Genomic DNA, 26,976 nt, shown 5'->3' on the forward strand with positions numbered 1-26,976 from the left:
TAACAACCAGAGCTGCTGTGAGCATTTTCTTATGTCTCCTGGTGCATGAAGGCAGATATTCTGATGTCTGTGAGCTGCTGCTGTGAGCATTTTCTTATGTCTCCTGGTGCATGAAGGCTGATATACACCGAGATATGGAACTGTTGCTTGTCCAGAGAAAAGAGAGTCCAAGCTGCAGTTTTGGTGGACTTTTAGGGTAGACAGGAGTTGGTGTTTGGGACCCTGTTATCATTCCTACTCTGGGTTGGGAGCCTGGAAGTTTGTACTGCTCTGAGCCACAGGCCTTGGGACTGTTGATGGTCTACAGGAGGCAATAGAGAAGGCTGTAATCATCTGCTTTTGGTCGTTTCCTAGGACTAGAGGGACAAGTTTCAACACCCATCAAGGGTAGAGATCCTGATGGAACATTCCACTCTGGGCTGAGACCCAAGGGAAGCCTCTTGGCAATAGGGCGAACTGTGCTATGGCAGGACAGCTGGCTGGCTCCCAAATCGTCAGGCCTTCATTCCATTCTCAGCAGCTGGTAGAAGGAAGTAAACAGTTTCTGGAGAAAGATAACATTATCCTAGGCTTTGAAGTAGTTTCTAAGTTCCAGTTCTCTCCCTAATCTTAACAGGCAAATTTCCACTGGATTGTTAGTTCATTGATGCTTTAAAAAAAAATTTTTATTAACATATAATGTATAATTAGTCCCAGGGGTACTGGTCTGTGAATCACCAGGTCTACACACTTCACAGTACCCACCATAGCACATACCCTCCCAATGTCCATAACCCTACCACCCTCGCCTACCCCCACCCCGGCAACCCTCAGTTTGTTTTGTGACATTAAGAGTCTCTTATGGTTTATCTCCCTCCCAATCCCATCTTGTTTCACTTATTCTTTTCCTACCCTCCAAACCCCCCACATTGCATCTCTACTTCCTCATATCAGGGAGATTATATGATGGTTGTCTTTCTCCGATTGACTTATTTCACTAAGCATAATACCCTCTAGTTCCATCCATTTCATCATAAATGGCAAGATTTCATTTCTTTTGATGGCTGCATAGTATTCCACTATATATATATATATATATATATCACATCTTCTTTATCCATTCATCTGTTGATGGACATCTAGGTTCTTTCCATAGTTTGGCTATTGTGGACATGGCTTCTATAAACATTTGGGTGCATGTGCCCCTTCGGATCACTACATTTGTATCTTTAGGATAAATACCCAGTAGTGTCATTGCTGGGCCATAGGGTAGCTCTGTTTTCAACTTTTTGAGGAACCTCCATGCTGTTCTCCAGAGTGGTTGTAAGGAAATGGTCCAATTTTATTTTTCTGCATGTGGCTGTCCAATTTTCCCAACACCATTTATTGAAGAGACTGTCTTTTTTCCATTGGACATTCTTTCCTGCTTTGTCGAAGATTAGTTGACCATAGAGTTGAGGATCTATTTCTGGGCTCTCTATTCTGTTCCATTGATCTATGTGTCTGTTTTTGTGCCAGTACCATGCTGTCTTGAGGATGACAGCTTTGTAATAGAGCTTGAAGTCCAGAATTGTGATGCCACCAACTTTGGCTTTCTTTTTCAATATTCCTCTGGCTATTTGAGGTCTTTTCTGGTTCCATATAAATTTTAGGATTATTTGTTCCATTTCTTTGAAAAGACTGGATGGGATTTTGCTATGGATTGCATTAAATGTGTAGATTGCTTTAGGTAGAATAGACATTTTCACAACATTTGTTCTTCCAATCCAGGAGCATGGAACATTTTCCCATTTCTTTCTGTCTTCCTCAATTTCTTTCATGAGATATTTCTTTAATGAGATATTCTTTCATGTATAGAATACAATAATACAATATAGTTTTCTGAGTACATATTTTTTGCCTCTTTGGTTAGGTTTATTCCTAGGTATCTTATGGTTTTGGGTGCAATTGTAAATGGGATTAACTCTTTAATTTCTCTTTCTTCTGTCTTGGTGGTGTAAAGAAATGCAGCTGATTTCTGTGCATTGATTTTATATCCTGACACTTTCCCGAATTCTTTTTTTTTTCAATTTATTTATTTTCAGAAAAACATTATTCATTATTTTTTCACCACACCCAGTGCTCCATGCAAGCCGTGCCCTCCATAATACCCACCACCTGGTACCCCAACCTCCCACCCCCCCCCCCCGCCACTTCAAACCCCCCAGATTGTTTTTCAGAGTGACTGTGGACTCTGAAAAACTTTCCTGAATTCTTGTACAAGTTCTGGCAGATTTGGAGTGGTGTTTTTTGGGTTTTCCACATATAGTATCATATCATTTGCAAAGAGTGATAGTTTGACTTCTTCTTTGCCGATTTGGATGCCTTTAATTTCTTTTTGTTGTCTGACTGCTGAGGCTAGGACTTCTAGTACTATGTTGAATAGCAGTGGTGATAATGGACAGTCCTGCCGTGTTCCTGACTTTAGTGGAAAAGCTCTCAGTTTTTCCCCATTAAGAATGATATTCGCAGTGGGTTTTTCATATATGGCTTTGGTGATATTGAGATATATACCCTCTATCCCTACACTTTGAAGACTTTTGATCAGGAAAGGATGCTGTACTTTGTGAAATGCTTTTTCAGCATCTTTTGAAAGTAGTTAATTGATGCTTTGATGAAGATGTGCTCTGCTTTGTTTTTTTCCTCAACTTTTTTTCTTCAGTGGGCAGTTGGTATGAATCAGTTGGCACATGCCCCATCCTATATGAATACCATACATGCAGGCTTGTTTCATATACCTCAGCTAAAATACCCTGGGGATTCCCAAGGAATGATGGCAGACACTTCTAGTCTCTCTTCATGGTTGCCTGGCATTCTAGGACACTACTCTGCCCTTCTGCAGGTTCTCCCTCGCCATGTTAAGTCTGTGATTCTTCAGGTGGATGTGGCTGTTTTCTATTACTTTGCACCAATCATGGACATAGGCTGTGGTGTGCTAGAGCAGGCCCATATTGGTTCATAAGAGCTGACTGTTTGATTTTGAGAAATATTATGGAGCTAGTATTTAAACACAACCATTATTAAAAATTGAATTATCTCAACTTACAATTTAAATAAATTACATTAGAAACTGAGTTTATAAATACTCAAAACATATCACTTCCTAATTATTTTATCATGTTTTACTCTTTATGCACTTGAGATTATTTGATCTATTAAATATACATGGTAGAAGTACTCTGTAATGGTGTACTGTGGCACATTTCTTCTGAACTCCACATTTAGTGATATCACTGCATAAAAAGCCTTGGGAGAAATATTTATACCATGGAAATTGGCAAATACTACATATAGGGACTTTAAAAAAAAAAAAAAAAACACCAGTTGTTGAATACCTAGCATATCACTGGTTATAGGATGCCTTTTCAAACCCTTACAGCAGAGTTCAAATGGACTCCAAGAATAAATTTTAATAGGACTCAAAGAATTATAAAAGGGAATTATCAATTAGAGAACTTTAAAACTGATTATTAGAAGTGGTTATTTTTAGTCGTAAGCCCAGTCCTCTTGACAGTATGGTCCCTAATGATGCTGCCTTGTCTAAATCCTAGCTCGGCTATTTATTGGTGGTAGAATTAAACTTTTCTGCTTTGCTTTGACCTATCCTCAAGGAGAATGATGTTGAGCAGATCTTTCTTTCTTTTTTTTTTTTTTTTGATCTCCCTGATATGAGGAAGTGGTGATGCAACATGAGAGCAGATCTTTCTTATGTGGATTCCAGACCTCAATTCTGAGACACACAACATAGAAACAATTTCCCTCTCTCATCTACCCCATTCTTCCTTTTCCCTTTTCTGTTCTCATTTTTTTCCCTGCCCGAAGATTGAACTCCCCCCAAGATGACTGACAGCAGGAATGTCCTTACTTCCTTACTTCTTGCCATTGGGCTAGCTTTACTCAGAATACAATAATCAGTGTATTTCACAGTGCCTGGTCTATGCAGTGTTGAATAAAGCCACCTGTGAAACTTCCAACAGAACAGTCCAGGTTGAGATTTGGCATTAGAAAACTGGCCTTCATTTCCCTTTTCCTTGAACAAATATAAAACCGTTTTAAGAATAAACAATGAAGTGAAAACAGGGTAATCCAAATCAAGATTTAGCAATAAAGACACCAAAATATTTTCTCTTTGATATAACCTACACTCACAGGACATAATTTAATGGATTACCTTAATTATACAACTATATGGAATCCACCTTTAGCTTCTGTTTGGAACATTTGCATTTAAGATTCCTCATTGCTTTCAGAACTTTTCTAAGAATAATATGTCCTTCAGAATATATTCAGAATTCAGCACACCGGCCCGCTGGTCACTTGACCCAGCCACCCCTCTCTTCCATTTGGCTACTGTGTTAGCCTCCTAATTGGTTTCTCAGCTTCCATCATGGCCCCTCTTCAGTCTGTTCTCAGTGCAAGTATCCAGGTGATTCTGCTAAAATATAAATCAGGTTGCTCCTTTGCTTAAAATTCTCTAGAGTCTTCTCATTTCACTTAGGGAATAAGCCATGGTTACCTACATAGGATCCAATTCCTTATTCCTTTGACATAGCCAGTTGGGCTGCCCTGCTGTTCTCTGAACAGATGCTTTCTTTCCTCAGGATTTTCTCATGGGGTCTACTTGCAGTATGCAGTGCTTCTGTCCCAGAAAGCTGCATAATTTGATAATTTGTTCCCTTATATCCTGTAGATCTTTTCCAAATGTCACTTCTTGGTGAGCTTTTTCTCCAGTCACCTTATTAAAATTACAATCCTCTGACATTTCCTATCCACATTTCCTCCCTAGTATTTATTATCTACTTACTTACTCATATAAATATAAATATACAAATATTTATTATTAATTCCTTTTTTTTCCACCAACAGAATGCAAATTTAATGAAGAGTTTGTATGTGATTATAGCATGTTAAATTACCATTGCCTAAAACCTAGTACCTGGCACATCACAGATTTTTGACAAATACTGAGTGAATGAATGGATGAATGGATGACAGAATGGTAGACCAGACTGTTGATTAGGAGCTAGAGACCTAGGTTTTAGTTTTTGCCTTTGCATATGATAAGCTCTATAATATTTATTACATTTTGTTTCTACATCTCTATATGCTTACCAACAAAATAGGGATATAACAACTGTTTCATATGCCTCATTGGCTTTTAGTGAGGCTCATGCAAGAAAGTACTCTAAATAAGTGTTAGGGGATATTTTAATTGTCTAACTTGTTTACACCCAGTGTATTGAGCAACTAGCTCCATGCCCATTTTCCTTTAAATCAATTCCCAAGAAAAAAACTCTCCATTTGAACACAGGGTTGGGCTGACAGGTTCATTTCTGCATCTCCCTCTGAAGATTTTAGTGGATCCTTTGTTTGTCACTTAGATCAGATCATTGGATTAACTATATAAGCCATTGAAGACCTGAAGAATGAAATACCCCACCACGGGGTTTTGGGCCTTCCATGTGTCTAGTGTCATGTTGGGTGTTCTGCGTATGTAGTCTCCTTTCATCCCACTACAACTGGAGAGCATGGTTTTATTTTAGAGATGAAAAATTTGAAGTTTAGAGGATCTGGTATTCCAATGAGACAGCAAAGCTGATAAGAGAGAGAGCCTTGGGGGAGAACTGGTGTTTGTCTCTAATATCAAACTCTCACCCATCTCAGGAAATTGAGATATTTAACCCAAAAACCTAAAAAAGGAATATTCTTCTGTGGATGGTGTTTCTCACTGATATATTGTTTCTTTTCAGACTGTTTATGACCAGTGGTTTATTACCCTTTTTAACATTGTCTACACATCATTGCCTGTTTTAGCCATGGGCATTTTTGACCAGGTATGTATTTTTTTTTCTGTCTTTATAACTTATTTTGCCTCTGGATGCTTTTTAGTAGCTTTTAGCTTCTAAGGAGAAAGCACAAATCATGGAAAGAGTCCTAGAAGTTCAGTTGTTTTAACAGGTATTGCATGGATCTAAAACCCTTCCAGATCCTTCTCCCACCAAACGGTTCTCTGATCAAAGTTAGGTTACCCTCCTCTTTGAGATTCACACCCCAAATTATTTCCCTAAGGCCTCTGAGATATCCTACATGAAACTAATTTCATTTTAGTCCAGCATTTCCCAGGCTTATATGACTATACTTCTATTTATGTATTTTTTATATAACACTTATTAATATGACTCAGAACTAGTGCCTTGTCATTCAAACACTGGGAAATGATGCATTAGCCCCTGAATACAGAGAACCATGCAGTGATAGATAGAAAATGATGGAACTCCTCATTGGAAGGCAGAGGGTCCACATTTGTGGTGAAATATCCTTGGCCAGCACAGCTCTGAATGGGAACTAGAGGCCAGTAGAATACCCTGCCAATGGCAGAGGAAGATATGAAGCCCCACAGTGATGGAGAGAAGGACACAGTCTTTTTTCTAGCTCAGAATTCTTGGGAAGAGAGAGGGGAGACAATCAGTTACCAAAATGGTGGATCCTTGGCATTGTTATTGCCTTGGAAGGTACTTCCTGAAAGGGGGAAGATGTCTGGCATCCTGTGGGGAAGTGGAAGGATAGCCAGAGGAGTTTCCATGGCACAATTAGAATGTATTATTTTAAAATGTTTTTTTGAAAGTATATTTGAGGAGACCAGATTTTCTCCAGGCTGTTGTTAGACCTGTTAGCTAGGCCTCATTTTTCTGGCCCAAAGTTAGCTGTCTTTTGCAAAATATAAATCTTCATGTTATGAGCTCATTCCACTCTCCCATTCTGTGCCTTTGTTAGTTAGTTGTCTCACTTCTTGTATGTAAAAAGGGCAGCTTGTGAACGACATATTTTGTGGAATTCTGTAAAAAAGTAATGAACTCTTGAAAGCTGTTGATGTAAAGGATTAAGCATATTCATTTCCAAGTACCCAAGTTTATAAGTGTTTCTTTTCTTGGTGCTTCATAACTTCCCAGAATGTGGAATAGAGTAATAAAAATAAGACTGTTTCTGGGAAAAGATGGTTATTGTGCAATTCGAAAAAATATATATAATAAGGCCCCTTTTTGCCATCTAGTTGAGTGTCTGCCTCTGTCCTTTTCCCCTTTGTCAACTTTGGCCCCTAAACTGATCACATGGTCATGGAATGTGATGCTGCAAGGCCTCCATGACTGTCTAGGATCCACTCATTTTATAAAGAGGAAACCAAGGCTCAAGTCATTGCTGTAAAGCCAGACAGCCAGTGCGTGACAGAATTCAGCCTAGTACCAGGCCACATGACTCTGAGATTGCTCTGCTGTTACCACTATTATTATTTACTATCATCATCATTATTTCATGTATTATTATTTATAGAAGCATCTGTTATTTATTACTTATGGAGTGGCAAGAACTCTCCTGAATACATGAACTTAACCATGTGGTCCTGTGAGAGAGGAGCTGTTGTTTGCATGTCTGGAGATAAGGAAACTGAGGTTCAAACAGGTTACATAACCAGTTTAAAACCATATACCTGCTAAGCAGTGGAACTGCGGTTTGAACTCAGGGTATGTCATGTTCTTCATGGGACCCCATTCAACAAGACCATGGCCATTCCACAAGCAGGACGTGGAACTTGGTCTGTCCCCAGAGGTGATGCCTGTGTTGCTCCTTGTTTAGCTGCTTCCCCTCTACTTCCGGTCCTCTGATGTCCTCAGTGGTCAGGCCTTGCCTCCTTTTGGTTTGGGCATTTGGCTTTGATGCTCAAAGCATTAGTTTGGATCTGGTTGGAAATGCTGAGTTTCAGACCCTAACCCCAACCTTTGAATCATCATTTGCTCCCCAAGTGGTTTGTGTGCACATTAAGTTTGGGAAGCACTGTTTTAGTTTCTCCCAGGACCCTGTTTGGGGCCAAACTTTTCTCGTTTCAGTTTTTAAGTCTTGAACAGCTGGTATCAGAATTCTCACTGGGCAGAACACTCAGCTCTTTAGGTTCAGCTTCCTTCCCCCTGGAATCCCACTTGCAGTTTTCCCCTTTCCCTGTTCTCCTTCCCCTCCTCTCCCTCCTCTCCCAGGAACTCAGACTGGCCAAGTCCAACTCTGCAGCTCTCTGCTGCTATCTCCTGGCCACTACCCTCCTGTCTTGGCAATTAATCCCTGGACCCCATTGGGCGCGTAGGATGTACTAGAATCCTGGGAACATGAGTGCAGCTGCAAAAGAGGAGAGGAAAGCAGATTCATTCTGAAGCCAACGATCTGGGTGCAAATTCTGGTTCTGTTGTAAAAGCTATATGATCTCTCCTGAGTATCACTTGGAGACTCAAGTTCCTCTTCAATAAAACTGGGATCATTTGATTATCTCCTGGGTTATCATGGGAATGAAAACAGTTAATGAATCGTGTTTATAGGGTATGCTTAGAAATGCACTTGCTCTTTCCCGAGATGGGGAACTCAGGGCCTTTCCAACTTCTCCTCAAACCTCCTCCACTGAAGTAACTCTGTTGATAGGATGTGAGTGACCAGAACAGCATGGACTATCCCCAGCTCTACGAACCTGGACAGCTGAACCTACTGTTTAACAAGCGTCAATTTTTCATCTGCATGGCACATGGCATCTACACCTCGCTGGCCCTTTTCTTCATCCCCTATGGAGCCTTTTACAATGTGGCTGGAGAGGATGGGCAGCACATAGCCGACTACCAGTCTTTTGCAGTTACCATGGCTACATCTTTGGTCATTGTGGTCAGTGTGCAGGTAATCCTGTTGCTGAAAATGTCTTAACCTGATGGCTTTACAACTTTTAAAATTCGCTTTTTTTGTTGACTGATTTTGTCTACTTGTTGGGGCAAAAAATAATAATAACCCTAAAGGAATCTTGGAGTTTTCTAACTACACATTTTGAGATGGAAACAGAAAGCTTTAATGTAAATGACCTGATGTGGTAAATTAACATTTAGTGTCCATAACCTCTCTGTTAGTAGAAACCTCACAATTAATTACTTCTTGGGGCAGAATGTAGTATATAAAGAGAAATGATTACACTACTGCTTCTTTCTTGGGTTTGGAAAAGAAAAGTTTCCAACAGTGGCAGAGAGAAGCTTTCCCATAGTTTCTATCACTTAATAATTTCCAGGCATTAAAGTGAGATTTAAAATTTATTTGGTAAAACATATTTGTGAAATTATTCAAGAAGTTCAGTGTTATATTTTGACCTATCTGAACCTTACATTCAGAGAAGCTCTACTGCTAGGGATGTTTTTGATGAGCCATTGACCTCACTGGGCTTTTTGAGTGTTTCTATTTCCTTCTTAATGAAAATGGTAGGCAAAACCATTCGATATGGAGTTAGAGTTCACAAAAGCTTTCTTAATCATTAAAAAATCTGTACCTCTGGGTGGATACAGTAGACAATGTGACCTGTTTTTTTCTTTTGTTTTCTTTTGCTTTGTTTTCTTTCTTTTTTTTGAAGGAGCAAATATCAGTCAAGGACTTCATTTTTAGAGTTTAAATTGCCTTTGGTCAGTCCCTTTTCTATCCTTTAAACAAGCTGTTTTTTTTTTGTTTTGTTTTGTTTTTTGTTTTTTGTTTTTTTTTTACAAGTATTAGCTGGTCATTTCCAAAAAAGAATCTCATTAAGCCCCAGACTTTCTCTTCATGTCTCAAAACTAAACATTGCATTAAATGCCACCAATGTAAACATATTGCTTTTAAAGGACATTTCTGCTATTCCTTGGTCCATCTAAGTGAGTGTTATTAAACCTATACCAAAGCTATCTAACACTTGACAACTTGGAATTTCATAATTCAGAATCAGACAGGTAGCATCCAAAAACAGAACCAGATTTCTCCGCTCAGAAAGTTCTGTTTTTCTCTCTTATAACTAAATAAAGCATGCTGTTGCTTTGCAAACCCTCCATGTCTAGTTCCCTTATGTTCATTCTCTGGCAGAGAGGGAAATAATGGAGTAACTTGAAAGCATCTTGTATAGCTAAGACATTTATTCTGATAGTCTATTACTGGACAGGGTGACTATCATCTCACAAGAAGCTATTGTTCCATTGTTTCTTATAGTTCTTACTGTTATACTAGACACTCCAACGTGTTTTGTTTTTTGCCTTTTGATCCCTGAGCAGACTGTGTATACTGTTATATTTCTAGCCTAGAGAATTAAGTGATCTACTCCTCGCCATGAAGGCACATTTCCTGTTCTCTGGATTCTCCTCCTGATGGGGAGGACTGCTGTGGGACATCTCTTTAGTGGTGACAGCTTATTCACCAGGATAGGCTTCTTACTTGGTACTCCAAGAAATCATTTGGAAGGCAGTAACTGAGATAAAAAACCAATATCTGAAGTAAGAAACAAATGGGAAATATTTTTCAAACTGTCATTAACATCATCTGCTATATAAGTAAGGATAAAAAAATTAGCTGGAAAGGATATGAGGGACATTCATCCTTAGAGAAACTGTTTTTCATAATTAATTCTACAATTTTTGGTTAACATTATCTTTTTAATTAAAAAAACCTTGTTGATATTCCTATGTATCTTTTTCTCTTTTTCTTTGTCCATAATTTATTTTCTTATATGCTGTCATAGCAAGGCCAGTCCTGTGTTTTTACACTGATTTTAGATTTAGAAGCTCTTTCCTCATAAAGTACACGGTTGCTGTTGGATGTCATAGTTCCGTTTCTCCTTTTTCACAAATTGAGAGACCACAGAAACAATCTAATTTAAAAACATTGTTTATTCACAAAAGGAGACATAACATTGGTACAATAATATTAACTGAACTACAGACTTAATTCACATTTCCTCACTTTTTCCATTACTGACCATCAGTCAGTTCCAGGGTCCTACATTGCATTTAGTTGTAATGCCTCCTTAGTCTCCTGCAGTTGACTTTCTATAGTCTTTCCTTGTCTTTCATGGCCTTGACACTTTTGAATAACAGTGGTCAGGTATTCTATAGAATTTTTCTGGATTTGTCCGATGTTTTCTTAGGAATAAATTGAGATTGGGGATTTGGGGGGAAGAGTCACAAAAAGGTGATATACCTTCTTGTCACATCCTGTCAGGGATCATGTGATATCAGCATGACTTATTACTAGTGACAGTGACCTTGGTTACTTGTTAAGATGATGATTTTCAGGTTTCTCCATTATAAACCACATTTCCCTTTTGTACTCTATTCATTAGAAGTGAGTCACTAAATCTAGCCCACTCCATTCAAGGGGAGAATTAAGCTCCATTTCTTAGCAGAATTTCAAAGAATCGGCTGTCATATGTTAAAACCATAGCAGTATAATTTAAAGTTCATATATCAGACGGGGGCCCAAGATTTGCCCTAGATCACAGAGTGACTGCATTGCAAGTTTAGGACGAGGACCCAGTAGTCTTATCTTCTGAGTCGGTGATTTTTAATAAAGGCATTTGTGAGTGTTCCATGAAAAACGTGAAGCAAGTATTTCCCACAACACAATTATTAGGGGCTACGGGTTAGGTAGGCACACTTGGGAAGCAGTGATGCACACACGGAATTGTACTCCTAAAGATGAGATGCTGGGTCTCACCATTGGGTGGCTGTCCCCTCTTCGCCATGTACAAACTGAGGTCCTCTAGATCTTATCCACATACTCCTGTCCCAGAGATTTCTACTCCACCTGATTTCTCCCTCCCCTCACCCATACCCTCCGCCATTAATTCTGAGTGCTGGAGGGTCCTGAATCAGCTGGGAGATGGAGGACATTTTTGGCAGGAGGGCAATGTAGGAGAGATCCAGGCTGGAGATGGAGGTCTGGAAGCAGAGTAGGTATGAGTGAGAATGGACACCAGTTTCCAAGTTGTGGCATGCTTTGTTTACTGCTGTGCTCCAACTTAAACTGCAGTGTCAGACACCTATCCATTTTTGTTGAATGGATGCAAGGGCAGAAAGATATGAAGAGAGAGATGAAAGTTGAACAAAGGAAGTAAGAAGAATTTGGTTGAGGTACACAACTATCCCTCCTGTCTTAATTGCATACCCATCTTATCCCTTACCAAAGCAGGTCTGTCCTTGATGGGAGCCTTCAGAAACCTGTGTCATCATCACTACTATGAATGATACTGTGAATTATACTTAATCCTCTCAGTGTCACTATTCAGTAGGTATTATTGTCCCCTTTTACAGATGAAGCTCAAAGAGGTTAAGTGACTTGTCTGAGGTCACAAAGTGAGTCCCTCCCTGATCCCTGGTTGGAACCCAGACCTCTCTGACTCCAACATGGTCTGGGGCAAAGTCTTTTACTCTACAGTAAGACTGGTTAAAATGCAAATTTTAGGACGTATGAGAACAAAGATTAGACTGAACATAAAGGAAGATATCAGGTACTTTCTTGTCTGTATAGAAGAAGGAGGAGGAAGGGGGATGGAGGAAGGAAGGAAGAGAAAGAGAGAAAAGAAGAAAGAAAAGAAATAAAAGCAAGCAGTCCTAAAGCTAGAAGCACTGGGGTTTGGGGAAAAGAGAATCTTTGGGAGAATAAAGAAGAGAGCTCAGAGTTACTGAAAGCAAACTTGGCCCACTTGCCTCTGTCAGGGCTTCTGATTTTCAGAGTAACAACAGCGCCCATTAATTGCACATTTACTATACAAATGAATTATTTCTCAGATAATCCCATTATTTCACTTAATCCTCTTCCCAGTCCTCTGAAACATAAATGCTATTACTATAGATAAGAAAATAGACTCGTTAGAGTTCAAATCACACTGACAGTGGCAGGCCAGCGTTTGAACACAGATCTGATCTCAGGTCCCCAACTCCAAGTCCATGTGAACCTCCTTCCTTTATAGGGAGAAGTGGGATGCTACAGGGAACTCATGGTCCACCTCTGTCTTCCACAAGGGGACACCTGCACACAGGTCTTCTTTCAATGTGAAAACTTCAACTTGAGGAATGTAGATTCCCTGTTAGTGTCATTTTAGTCTTCCACTTATATTTTTCAGAAGCCCTGAAAATGTCTGCTTTACCATAGAATTCTCAGACCTGAGGTCATAAATGTTTATAGCCATGAAAAGCCCACAATTCTGGCTTCAAGCAGAAACTTCTGTCTTTAATATATAGAATAATAAGTTTCAGGAGTTTGTGAATAAGCTCACTTTGACAGCAGCATTAATATCCTTTCCTCGCTGTCTAAGCTTGACTTGTCATTGGGGTAGCAACCCCCATAAAATTTCCATGGTCTATAATTACAGTTATAAATCTTATGTGTTCTGCTGATGCCATAGGCCAAACTTTAGCAGTCTCTATTTTTAAAAAAATATCAGGGTTTTTTTTTGTTGTTGTTGTTATTTGAATCATATAATGCTCCTTTTAACATTTCAAACACTATAGAAGTGTTTAAAATAAAATGAACCACCTTCCTTTTCTTCCCCATGTTCCCCTGGTTACCTACTATTATGATTACTATAGCTTAACTCTTTCCATATTTTTTCTTTGCTTTGGTACACACACATATGTATTCAAGTAAAAGGCAGCATAGCTAGCATATTATTCTATAATATACTTTTCTTACTTAGCAAGATACTCTGAACAGCTTTCCAAACCAACACATTCAGAGCTATCTTACTCTTTTTAAGAGCTGCACAGAATTTCACAATATGGGTGTATAATAATTTATTCATCAGCCCTCTATTGATAGACATCCAGGGTGTTTCTTTTGTTGTTGCTGTTATCGAAACAATGCTACAAGGCATATACTAGAATATACATTTTATGTACTGACAGATAAATTCCTAGAAATGAGATTTCTGGAGTCAGAACTCACTTTTACTGAGATGATGGATGAAGCATGGTATTTTGTTCTTTTTATTGCTAGGTCTGAGAATACGTATATTTTAAGTTTCATTAATCTTGCTATATTACTTTCCAAAAAGAATTATAGTTGCAGAAGCTCCAGAATCTTCAGGAGGACAAATGAACCAGGGAGAACCACAGCCAAGCATAGCACCTCTGGGAACAACACCCAGCCATATGGTTGCATTTTTGTAGTGAAAACATGATTACTACCTCTTAACAGCTTGGCTCTGATCACACTGAGGACTGGATGCCAGGTTAGCCACAGATTTTCAGAGAACCACCATGCTTGTCAGATACTGAGAGAAGTGTATTAAATTTTTTCCTTGTGCTTACGATTCTTACCAAGTTCTTGTACTTTAAGGAGATTTTATTTAATTTGAGGCTATGTTATTTGCAATGTGATGTTCTGGATTGTTATTTGTAGTATTTATAGTTTTAATCTTTTTTATGATAAAATGTTAACTAAATTTTATTTTTTAATATTAGTTTTACTTCTGTTGCTTTTCTTAGCCTGCATATACCTGATGTAATCTAGACCCATCCTTTCATTTTCATTGCTTATCTCATTCTTTTGGGTTTTCTCCTTTGATAAGGCAGTTAAACTACTCATTTTTATTGTAGTAACATATATTTTATCTTGCTCTTTTCATGTTATTTTATGATTACTTTAAATTATTTCCATTTTTTCCTTTTCATACTCAGATGCATCATGATTTTTAAATATCTCATTTGTCATAAATAATTTACAAGTCTTATTATTTACATTCCCATTTTACTAGTGATTTCTCCCATGTTCATAGTCTCTTAAATCTCTATTTCCATAATGATATACCAAAATTAAATAATAACTATATCCTTCACCAAATGTTTCACCAAATTGCATCTTGTTCACACCTTCCCTTGTCCATTTCCAAGTTAAATAGTTTTGGAGATGCATCTACTTATTTCTTCCTCCCTGCTCCTATTCCCCTCTTGTATGTTAATCATCTAGAATTATAGTTCCACTGTGTTATTAAATGTTCCTTTAACATATGTTTTGACCATTGCAGATTTTTTGGTAAGTTAATACTATAGCTCATCTTCACATTATTACTCATTTATAGCCAACCACAAATTTTAAGAATCATTGCTCACCATCACTTTTATGCTCTTCGTCTTCCACGCTTTTGAAGTCTTAGTCCTAATTAAATTTTTATTTGGAGCAGTTTCCTTGAGTAATTTCTTCAGAAAGGGTGTATAAATGTTATACTTTTGAGTATACTTTTGAGCTCAAAGCTTTTTTTTTTTCTTTCCATTTAAATGATACATTGGGTAGGCATGGGATTCTCGAGTCAGAGACTTTTGCTTTAGGTGTTTTGTAAATGTTGTTCTGCTTATACTCAGTTTCGCTGTAGTGGTTTGAACTTAGCTTGATCCTCTTTCCTTTCTAAGTAATATATTTTCTCTCTGGAGGTCTGTGTTCTTTGTCTTTGGGCTTCACAAATATCACTAGAAGGTAACTTCTTTCTTTAATTTTTCTAGGATTTAGAGTGCCCTCTCCATCTGAAAATCTTGCTATTTCTTCACGATAGCAGAGCAGTTTTCTTCTGTCATTTCTTTGTTACTTCTTTCTTTCTTTTGCTCTAAGATGCCATTATTTATATGTTAGGCCCATGGATCTACAATCTATGGATTTGCCATCCATGTCTCATATCTTTTCCATTTCTTCAAGGTTTTTGCTCTGTGTTGTGAGATATTATTTCCATTTGTTTTTTCCAGAATATTAATTCAGTTCTCATCAGTGACTATTCTTATTTGGTTTCTCTATTGAATTTTTAAATTCATAAATAATGCTTTTTTATTCCAGAATTTTATTTTTCTGTGATCTAATTGCATCCCCTTAAGAGTTCTCATTATTATTATTATCATTTGGTTATATTGCTTGTCTGTCTTTTCCATTAGTTCTGCCTCAATAGGAGCCACCTTTTTTTTTTTCTTCCTTTTTCTTCTCTCTCTCTCTCTCTCTTTTCCAGCTGAATCCTGTTTAATTGGTTGTGATTTTTGTACTCATGCCCATACAGGTCAGGCTGTTGGTATCTCTTGCTGATGATCAATTGACAGGTGGTGGAAGGTACAGTTGAAGATTTTGGCCTAATGTCTTGGCAGCCAAATGAGCTGGAACTCCAGCATCTCTTTGCTGAGGATAGATGGCAGGGCTCTCTGCTTTCAGGCCTCATGAGAGAAAAAAAAAAAAAGCTGTCCTTTTATAACCCCTGCAGTTTATATCCAAGGCTCCCAACATTTTTTTAATGGGACAAGATTTTAAAAAACACTTAAATTCAAGTGGGAAGTGGAAGTGTGTCTCCCTGTGAAGGGAAAGGTCTATTTACTGTGTAAGTTGGACCCCCCTCAGGCAGGTGAGAAATCTGTGGTCTTGAAGAAGACTCTGCTAGAAGTGCAAACCTTCACTTGGACCACTTGGGCCCCAGAGATGCAAATAATGTTTCCAGAACCTACTTGTTTTTCTCTGAAAACTCAGGGTTCATATTTGCCAGTGGCACCCTTGGTTCCCTGGTAGCAGGCCCTTTTTAGTGTGTTGCCACAACAAGTTATTGGAAGAGAGAAGAGCTTGTGAACGAGCTCCCAGGTCACCATGAATCCTTGCTTCTGAATTCTATGACAAAAGAGGATTAAGGATTTTCTTTGTTATTAAATAATTTAAGAATAAGCATTAGCAAAATGAGTTAGAATATTGATGTAAAACAGAATATGCCCATGTAAAATAGTCATGTGAAAACTTACATACAGATTATTAAATGTTGCACTTGTTCACTACTGAAGATTTTTTTTTTCCCCAACAGAAATGCTTTAAGAGCAATTTGGAAAGTCCTGGAAGTTTATAGGTTTCCAGGAAAGGAACTTTGAAAGTAGAAATCATTCTGTTTTCTTATTTCTCACGTAAAAGGTTAACATTTTATCTCCTGATTCTGATTCGACCTTGGTAGCTATAATGGCTTGCAGATGTGATTTCTAAAGTCAGTTGTCTACCAGAAATGTCAGGTCAGTTCCCAGTGCGGTGCAGGAAGTAGGAGTACCTGTGGTTGGCTGGTAGATATGTGCAAGCATCTCTTCACAGAGCAGTTCCCGGAACGCATCACTCTGTAAAATGGTTCTCTTCTAATCCTCAAAGACCTCCCCCTTTGCATTTGACTTTGTTTACAGATAGCCTTGGATACCAGTTACTGGACTGTCATTAATCACGTCTTCATCTGGGGCAGCATTGCCACTTATTTCTCCATTTTATTTACGATGCACAGTAATGGCATCTTTGGCATCTTCCCAAACCAGTTTCCATTTGTTGGTAAGTTGCGTCCTATTACCTATGGGGGCCTGGTATCATGCTGTTATTTATTTTTCTGTGTAATATATTTTCTGTGTTGGGTGGGACTAGGGATGAAAAATAATCTTTTCTCTAGGAATGGACGGAGCCAGGCATCTGAAGTCTTTCAGGCTTGAGAAGAGCTCCAAAAGATGAGTTTCTGCTGTCCCTGCCAGATGTAGAAGAATCACTGTGATAGCTGCTTATAGGTTCCTAACAGCCCAGATGTAATAGATCGTCCCTTTGCAAACAAGAGACATAGCACATAGATCAGGGCTACCTGAAGGCCTGTAAAAAAGAGTTCATGTATAACAGAAGGAAGAGAAAGAAGTCTTGGGTTCTTCCTTTGATCCCACATTATCACCACTATCACTGCCAAAGTTCACCTGTAGAACTTACTTGCATTTAGATAGGAAAGAAATTACGTATAATTTTGAGCACTCTAAGAATTGCTGGACATTAGTCCATAAGGGGCACAAAGAGGAGCCTTTGTAGTTAGACAGGGCTCAGGTGTCAGCTCTGCCACTTAAATGCTAGGTGACCTTGGGCAGATTTCTTTTTCTTTTCATGTCTTGATGTCTAAATTCTAAGCTGGAGATATTAATAGAAAATAGTTTCTATTTTCAGAGGAAATGTGAGGGTTACATGAGACAATGCATATAAAATGCTTAGCATGTAGCCTGGTACATCGTAATTTTTCAGTAAATGGTAACCATAATGATGGTGATGATGATGATGATGTTGATTCATGCAACTGTGTCTTGATTATACTGGTTGGTAACACTGCAGACTGATTTGAACAGCAGATGGGGAGCACAGGAACTCCAAAAATAACTTAAAACCCCGAGATTCTATAATACAACAAAGAATGTACATCTGGTCTATCTGTGGAGGATACCATCATTGTATTCCACATTTCAGAATAATTCCCAGAGGGCCACTGAGCTTTACTACACAATGAGGCTATTAATATACTTTCTCAGAAGTTTTGAAATCTCTAATGTGTGTGAGAGAAGTTGGTAACAGTGGTATTTCTCAGTTCGTCCCAGCAAACTGGAAAAGAGAGATGCACATTATCAACCTTCTTGATCTTTATCAGGTGAGACTGAAATTTGCATCCACTAGTTAAGGAATTTAGTCTAAGAAATCCAGCAAAATATTTCTTAGACAACTGATTTATGTAGAAGGCAAAATAAGAGCAACTACAAGGTTATACATTTCCACTGATGCAAAGACACCCAAAATTGTAATTCCAATTAAATGTACACATACACTTGATAATGTTGTTCTTCATCTTTTGCCTTGCTTTGAATGTACATGGAAATCTTTAAATTGCTCCATTCTTACTTAATATGTAACGTTAATACTTTATTTGCCAAAAGATTGCAGCCATGTAGAAACATGATGGTTATGAGTAAGAATAAGCATACTACAAAAGAATGACCATTAACTATTTCTAGGGGTTTTTTTCCTTCCTTTTTTCTTTTTATTTTCTTCCTTTTTTTTTTCTTTTGGTTTCCAAATCTGAAAGTTCAGTGCATTGGTGAGAAGACTTCTATTCCTAAGAGATCATTTTAACAGGCATAATAAGCCTGGAATGCCTCAACTGGAGAAAGTAGTTTGTGTGGGGACCACTCTCTCCAGCTAAGCACATGCCATTCCAGGAATTAATTACTGAACTCCAATGAGAATTCTCAAAAGTTAGATCAACATTGGGGTTTAAGAAAAAAAAATTTTCCTTAGTAGCCAGCAGCAAGCAGGAGTGTGGTTTTAAAGTGAAGCTTGTTTTCCCAGCCATGCCTGGGGGTACTAAGCTTCAAGGAGCTCAAAGAGACATTTAATTTATTGAGTCAAGTTTGTTTCTGCCCAGGCAACTGTAATCTGCTGCTCTTGGTGGGCAAATTCTATCCTCCAAAGCCAGAAAATGCAGACATACCAATCAGTAGCCAAGCCTTCATACCCAAAACACATTCAAATGGTGTTGACACTTTAGCTTTGGGAGAGGGGACCTAGATAATTGAAGGTATTGTGGCAAATCCCTAGAAAACCAACAGGGACAAAAGTTTATTTTGAGCATATAAACAGGGTTGGCATGTTCCGGTAGAATTTGACTGTCTGCTTAACTGACCATCATTGTTTCGTGTAAACAAACATCTCAGTATATGAGGTGTGAGTATAAAGTAAGAAAACTGGCTTCAGACTTGGGAAGGAGTTTCACTACAGTATTGCACTAGCATGTTGGATGGCTGCATTCGCAGTCTGCCAGTGAGAGCAATGCTCTTTTCACAAACCCAAGAGCATCTCTGAGCTCCGTGGAATCTTGAGTTCCTCAGAACCAAGTGAGTGTCAGAGAGATCAGCAGGTTTTCTGAGGCAGGTTTTCTGAGGCTACCACCTGAATTATTAAGTTTGGCCCATTTTAGGTAAAGCTCTCCCGTCACCAGAGGTATTAAGATTGTGCCTGCACCCAACACATATATTGTGTAGTTTTTTAAAAAATATTTATTTATTTGACAGAGATTACAAGTAGGCAGAGAGGCAGGCAGAGAGAGGAGGAAGCAGGCTCCCTGCTGAGCAGAGGGCCCGATGCGGGGCTCGAACCAGGAACCCTGGGATCATGACCTGAGCTGAAGGCAGAAGCTTTAACCCACTGAGCCACCCAGGCGCCCCTATTGTGTAGTTTTGATATGGCAGTTTTATTCAAGAATCTCTAAGAGCAAATGTACTTTTCAAAAATAAGGGCTGCTTTGTAGTTGAGGAACCTTGAGTCTCCCGGAGAGAATCTCCCTCATGAGTGAAGCTGGACTGAGTCTGGATTGGAGAACACTTGGCTCTGATCGGCTATCTCCAAGTGATTGTGCCCTGAAGCAGTTCCCAAGGGTGGTGATCATACCACTCTTGCCTTCTCATCACCTCTGAACATACTACATACTGGGGAAGACACCTAGTGGTTTTCCCTAGGTAGCCCAAACCTCGCCATTTCAAAAAAGACCTTATGGGAATAGACAAAGAACCGATCTATTCAGGAACTCAATATGTTTTGTATAATTATGTCTATTTTTTTCTTAATAATAGGAAATGTACGACATTCTTTGACCCAGAAGTGCATCTGGCTTGTTATTCTCTTAACAACAGTGGCTTCAGTTGTGCCTGTGGTGATAGTCAGATTTTTGAAGATGAATTTATGCCCAACCCTGAGTGACCAGGTATGTTGCAGTGCTCATAAGTACTTGAGGGGCTGATTCTTGGGTCTTGGAATCATATCCTTCTCTGCTTGATTTGGAAGCTCAGGAAAGGATTAATGAACTTCCCAGTGGGAACACCCACAGGTGTATACAGCATCACTTACCAGTAGATGGAACCGTCCATTTCATATATATATATATATATATATATATATGAATATAGTAGCTTTATGAATGTTAATGAAGGTAAATGTCTAGACTAAATGTGGGTGGGGAGTCATGAATTACAAATTAAGTTGAACACTTCTCAAACTTGACTCTTAAAAAAGCTGGTAGCATTTTGGACAGCTATTCTAAGGTAAAGGCAAAATATAAGGAAAGTTATTGAGATGGGGGCAAGTAAAGGATAGAGTAAAAGAGAGATAAGGTATGAGGTGAAGGGACTCAGTTTTTATAGAAGTGTGGTAGCAGATTTAGAAACATAAGGAGATGCTACCTTCTGAACAGATTCAGAAAGGGAACAGCAACACGACTAGATTGAAAAATACAAAGTTGAAAGGAAAACAGAACAGATTGTAGAAATTCTTAAGCCAAGGGATTAATAATACATATTCCATGAGAGGAGTAGTAGAAGCCAGATAATGTCGAGTTAGGTCAGGACCCAGATAGAGAAAAGGAGAAAAAAGGGGAGGCGCACATTTGTGGTTGCATCATAAGAAGGGGCAAACACTGGTGGGGTGAGTGACCAGGCCAATGATATTGAGAGGGACTGAAGCAGAACTTCCCTTACCAGGATATCCCCCCACATTCTGAGGCCAGAGCATGTGAAGATTCCTTCTGAAATGATTCATAGATTCCCCTGTTAGGTCTGTCCTTTCCTTTTGGCTCCGTGAGCTCATTCTGACGTAAACCCAGAAAATGATGGATGAGCTGAAGGAAGGAAGATGATGCTCATTTCTTCCAGATCATGATCTTCTGCTTTTACTGGCTTTCTCCAGACATGAAAGTCAGATTCTAAGAGATCAGCCAAATCAGAGAACAAGGCAGCTTGCACCAAACCTTGGATATTTTTCTCTTCATTCTTTACAGGGAAATGAAATAAATATTGGAAACCCACTCACATGATGTTAAGTTCTTCAAAGGGCTACAAAAAAAAAATCCAAAAGATATCAAAACTCTGAAAATATCATGATATACTGACCTATCACAAGAGTTGAGAATTCATGTCTCTCATTATCTAAATCTTCTCTTAGTCTAATTGGATCTTGAGAATTTCCCTTGAGAGGGAAAAGGCCTATTTTGGGAGAATGGGACTATAGATTGTTATACTGACTGTGTTTGGATGCTGCATATTAGAAAAGCCTTCTGTACAAAAATACGTTCCTATTAATTTAAGATGGACGCATAAGAAGAACACAGTAATGAAATTTGTCTTAACACTTCTTTCTTATTTAATAGTCTCCTGGTAGTATAAAAACTGATCAGGCTCAGTGTAATCTTTTGGGTGGAAATTCTTTTTTCTGTGAAATGCTTTCTTTTTACAATGAAGGTGAGTATTTTGTTATTGTTGATGTTTCTACTGAAAGAGCTTTCTCTTCAAAAAGTAGCCCAGGGCCTATAATGTGTCATTTAGATGTATCATCTCACTCTGTGTCTCCTTTCTCTCCAGATCCGTCAGAGGCAAAAGGCTCAAAAGAAGGCAAGGCCCTTACGTAGCCGAAGGCCTCAGACTCGCAGGTCAAGCTCAAGAAGATCTGGATATGCTTTTGCTCACCAAGAGGGCTACGGAGAGCTTATCACATCTGGAAAAAATATGCGAGCTAAAAATCCACCCCTGACATCAGGGTTGGAAAAGACACTCTATAATAGCACTAGCTGGATTGAAAATTTCTGTAAGAAAACCACAGACACAGTGAGCTGCTTTAGCCAGGATAAAACAGTGAAACTGTGAGTCAAGATGGATTTGAACCACATAGTGACTTTTCACTTCAGCTGAAGCTGAAATTCAGCTGGCTCCAGAGTTTGGGGTTGGGGGCTTGGGTGGGACAGATTGCCTCACTTTATTTAACTCTGTGGCAGACAGCTGTCAGTACCCATGAAATAGGGGTACACTTTATGGGAAACCAGGCCAGATGGTCACTAAGTCATGATTTGCTGTGTAAAGACCTCACAACACAGAAATTTTCATCAGCCTAGGTACCAACTGATCTAAACTTTAGGATTTTATTTATGGAGAAAAACTTGTAAATCTGCACTTATATTGAATGGCTCTTCAAGTGGATAAAAAGGGTATATACATTTATTAGAAGGTATTTAGAAGGTATACATCCCAGCTGTGAACAGCATGCCTCTTGATGGATTAAACAAATGTAAGATCAGCCTTTCCCAAGATACATTTTTAAGATGTACAACATATAGTATGGTGCTTTCAGACTAAGAGCAGCTTGTGACTCTCTAGTCTTGGTATCTACGTACCTGTGTGTTTACCCAGGACAACACTTCACCTTCATGGTCTGAAGAATAGAAAAACATGTTGGTGTTGCTCATTTTTTTCAGTGGTCTATAGACAAAGTAGATTGGAGCATCTTAACAGTGGGATAAGCTGGGAATTTAGTGAAATGTATTCACAAAGCTCTCAGGGACATGTTCAGAAATGTCCAAGAGAGGCTCTCTATTAAGTATTCCAAACACTTTTCAATGGTTTTTATGACAACCTCAGTAGTAACTTACTCTGCATCATGCAGAACTGTTAATGAAACCAGCATAGCATTGGAATTTCACATTTTAATGATAATATTCCAAATATTTTATGGGTAAATATTTTCAATATTTCCAATTTTAAAAAGCTTAGATTTGAAACCTAACAAATTAATAAACAACATTTTCAATTACTATTTAAATACTCAGACTTAGGTCTTTCCTAGTTAGTTGCTTTTGATACTTAGCTGTCATGTTTATAATTCAAACATAAACACATGTAGATAAGGTTAGTTTCTGGAGATGCTCCACTGCAGATTTTCAGTTCACATGTGAATCACCAGTTTAGCTCCTGTAAAAGAATTCAGGCAGATTTGTGTTCAGACTCTAGCTCTATTACTTCTTACGTCTATAACCTTGGGCAGGTAATGTGCCTCCTTGGAGACTCCTTTCTTCCTCTGTAAATGAGGATATACTACCTACCTCATGTGGTTGTTTTGAGGATTATCAAAACATAAATTCTTAAATCATTGAAAATGTAATTCTCAAAGCACAAATTCTTAAATCATTGAAAATGTAATTCTCCTATGAATGGAGTTCCACTTAACTCATCATCAGAATAACAGCAATTTGAAGAGAATGTGAAGAATGGGAATTTAATCAGTAGGAAAGACCTTGATAAAATGAGATTGCAAAGTAAGATATTAAAACTGGTTAGCATCCTGCAGAGAAATAAAACTATCACCCTGGAGGTAAATTTCCCTATCTGAAAATACAAATAAAATGTCATCATGCTTTATCAATTTTCGGTAAGTCAACCTCTAACTTCACAAGGTCCCTAATCTGGTCTCTATTGAATTATTACTCAAGTTCTCTTTCCCAAGAGAGTCAGATGGCCCTTGGGTGAGTTTGATGGATAACAGGCTAGCATGATGACACAATCTGTTTTTTCTTTTTGTTGTTCTTGTTTTGTTTTGTTAGGGTTTTTTGGGTCATACTTTCTTAGTCCAGGATAATTTTTTCCTGAATGGGATCAAATAAGATATACGTAAAAGACCCTAATACAGTGTTCTAATCATAGTAAATACTCAGAGGTTCCCTTTCCCCACATGCCTGATGGACTTACCCAGATACTAGTTTTCTTGACTAGTGTCAAGCTTGTCATTAGTTTCACTCTTTGCTTGCTTTTTGTAACATTTTTGAAAGATTTGAACAAATTCATAAATGTTTTGCACTATTGGTGTTTGATGTTGTGTGTGTTCTTTATTGGGAACTCATGGGGGAGATTTTTTGTCACATTGTCAACTGATTTTTTTTTTCCCCTCTCCTTTACATGCCTGAGGAAAACGCGTATCATTCTTAGGATCAGGGTCAAGAATCAAATGAACTGATTGGACCTCTGAGTTAGGAATGGGAAAGATTAGGAATGGTCTAAGTTTGCAATTTCAGTTCAAATTAAAGAAGGCTGTTTAAAAACAGATAATGTGGATGATTGTGAGAAAAACACATAATCAGTTTACTTTGGCCCCATGAGGTCCAAATAAACTGCCACACCCATTACGAGATCATTCAATTCCAAGTGCCAGGGATTACTTAGAACCTGAAGATAAAGAGCCTAATGAGTGGGAGATGATGGTGATATACTGGGGAATAATAAAAATTTAAGTTTACATAGATGTTATCAGATTATCTGGAAAAAAAAAAAACTTTCTAGATTCAGGACTGAAGTTGATAACCTTGTGTTTTAAAGTCTCAGTCCCAAGTTTTGAGCTCTCATAGGCCATTGAAAATCATACTTCCTTGACTTAAATCTGCTATCATTGTGTCTGTCCTCTGCTTACAGGTATACATAACTATGAAGGAAAGAAGAGAGAGGGTTGAAGAAAACAAGAGCCATAAAGCAAGAGAGAAGAAAGGAGTGAAGGGAAGGAAGAAGGAAGGGAGAACAGGGTCTCTTGTTATTTCCCTCTTAAGGTGATATGACTTCCTGAAAAACAAATTTAATTCCTTAGAGAATAAAATTAGATTGTATTTGAGATTGAGAAGTGAATACTAAAACCTCCTTTATAGTTGGTGTGAGACCAAGAAAATTTTATCTGAAAGGGGGCCAAGAACTCTGACTTTTCCTCACAGTAACACCACTGATTTGTGTGAAGTGGGGCTTCCCCCTGACTCCACCTGACTTGTCCAGGCCTTAGTGTCCCAATCCATTGATGGATGAAGGGGGCAGTGTGGTCACCCACTATATGAGCTGTTCTTACCTATATTGTTTTTCATCTTTTTTTTTTTTTTTTTTTAGATTTTATTTATTTGACAGACAGAGATCATAAGCAGGCAGAGAGGCAGGCAAAGAGAGGGGGTGATGGGAAGCAGGCTCCCTGCCGAGCAGAGAGCCCGATGCAGGGCTTGATCCCAGGACCCTGGGATCATGACCTGAGCTGAAGGCAGAGGCTTTAACCCACTGAGCTACCCAGGCACCCCTGTTCTTACCTGTATTGCCTACAGTGTATTTGCAAATGTTTTTAATTGGAAAGAGAAAGGAGAGAGAGAGATTGAAGATTAGGCTAGATGCTCTCTTGAGTGCAAGGCTTGGGTCTTGTACTAGTTTGTGTTTCTCTAGAACAGCCCTAGGGGTCCTAATGTCTTCAGGTCTCTGTTAGTTCACCACAGAGGCGCTAAACACTATAGTTGTGTTTTGCGTGGGTCAGTTGAACACACTCAGTTTCTTACTAAGGATTCACTAAGTTCTTATAACCACACTCACTTTTCCTCTCTGCCACTTTAAATATCAAAAGTATACAGAAACATGGTAAACTACTCATGCTCAGTAAGAAGAGAACCATTTGAAAGTCCCCTCTACCTTGTTCCTAGGCTTAAAGGGGATTCTTTGGGACTCTGTTTCCTTAGGATTCAAGGTAAAACAACAGAGCTGGAGTACATTCCTTCATAGTTATGTAGAACTTTTAAGTTTATGCACCAGCTGAAATGTTTCACTTTATGTACCAGTGTGTATACCTACACAAATTGGATTTTTTGAGTCTTACAACTCTGTGAAGTGGTCAGGATATTCATGGTTCTTTTGTTTGTTTGTTTGTTTTGTTTTCCTTATTACTTTAATTGTAGTATACTTAACCCTCAGTGTTATATTAGTTTCAGGTGTACAATATAGTGATTCAACAATTCTGTACATTACTCAGTGCTCATCATCCTAAGTGTGCTCTTAACTGCCATCACCTATTTCACCCATTCTCCCTCCCTGCCACCCTCCCTCTGGTAACCATCAATTTGTTTCTATAGTTAAGAGTTGTTGTATGGTTTATCTTTTTTTTTCTTAGCTTCATACATTCCACATATTAGTAAAATCATATGGTGTTTTGTCTTTGACTTATTTGACTTGACATTTTACCCTCTAGCCCTCTACCCTTTCAATCCATGGTGTTGAAAATGGCAAGATTTCATTCTTTTTTATGGCTGAATAATATTCTTTTGTGTGTGTGTGTTTATACACACACTTCTCTATTCATCTATCAATATACATGTGGGCTGATTCCATAGTTTGGTTATTGTAAATAATGTAATAATAATGTAAAGAAACATAAGGGTGCATGTATCTTCTCAGATTAGTTTTTCATATACTTTGGGTAAATACCCAGTAGTGGAATACTGGGTTATATGGTAATTCTATTTATTTTTATTAATTTTTATTTTCATTCCAGTATAGTTTGCATATAGCACTATATTAGTTTCAAGCATATAATGTGATTCAGCAATTTCATGCAATACCTGGTGCTCATCACAAGCACACTTCTTCATCCCCATCACCTATTTGACCCATCCCCCTCCTAAATCCCCTCCTTTAAGCATTGGTTTGTTCACTACAGTTGAGTTTATTTCTTCCTCTCTCTTTGCTAGCTGGTTTTCTTAAATTGTACATA

General features: G+C 38.4%; 1 protein-coding gene across 4 annotated transcripts in view; it reads left to right on the forward strand.

The window, feature by feature from the left end:
• Positions 1-24,944, forward strand: part of ATP8B4 (ATPase phospholipid transporting 8B4 (putative)) — a 278,437-nt gene extending 253,493 nt beyond the window's left edge. For 3 of the 4 annotated variants that reach the window (XM_044230132.1, XM_044230130.1, XM_044230131.1), the window contains exons 24-29: positions 5,769-5,852; positions 8,479-8,724; positions 17,004-17,142; positions 20,235-20,365; positions 22,014-22,291; positions 24,885-24,944. In XM_044230132.1, the coding sequence (XP_044086067.1) occupies positions 5,769-5,852; positions 8,479-8,724; positions 17,004-17,142; positions 20,235-20,365; positions 22,014-22,291; positions 24,885-24,894 (888 nt within the window). In that variant the 3' untranslated portion in view covers positions 24,895-24,944. Of the gene's footprint in view, positions 1-5,768; positions 5,853-8,478; positions 8,725-17,003; positions 17,143-20,234; positions 20,366-22,013; positions 24,281-24,884 lie in introns of those variants that run through there. The other variant, XM_044230133.1, reaches the window with a different exon arrangement.
• The last annotated feature ends 2,032 nt before the right edge of the window (positions 24,945-26,976 follow it).

Source organism: Neovison vison, chromosome 13, assembly GCF_020171115.1.
Source record: "Neovison vison isolate M4711 chromosome 13, ASM_NN_V1, whole genome shotgun sequence".
NCBI lineage: Eukaryota > Metazoa > Chordata > Mammalia > Carnivora > Mustelidae > Neogale > Neogale vison.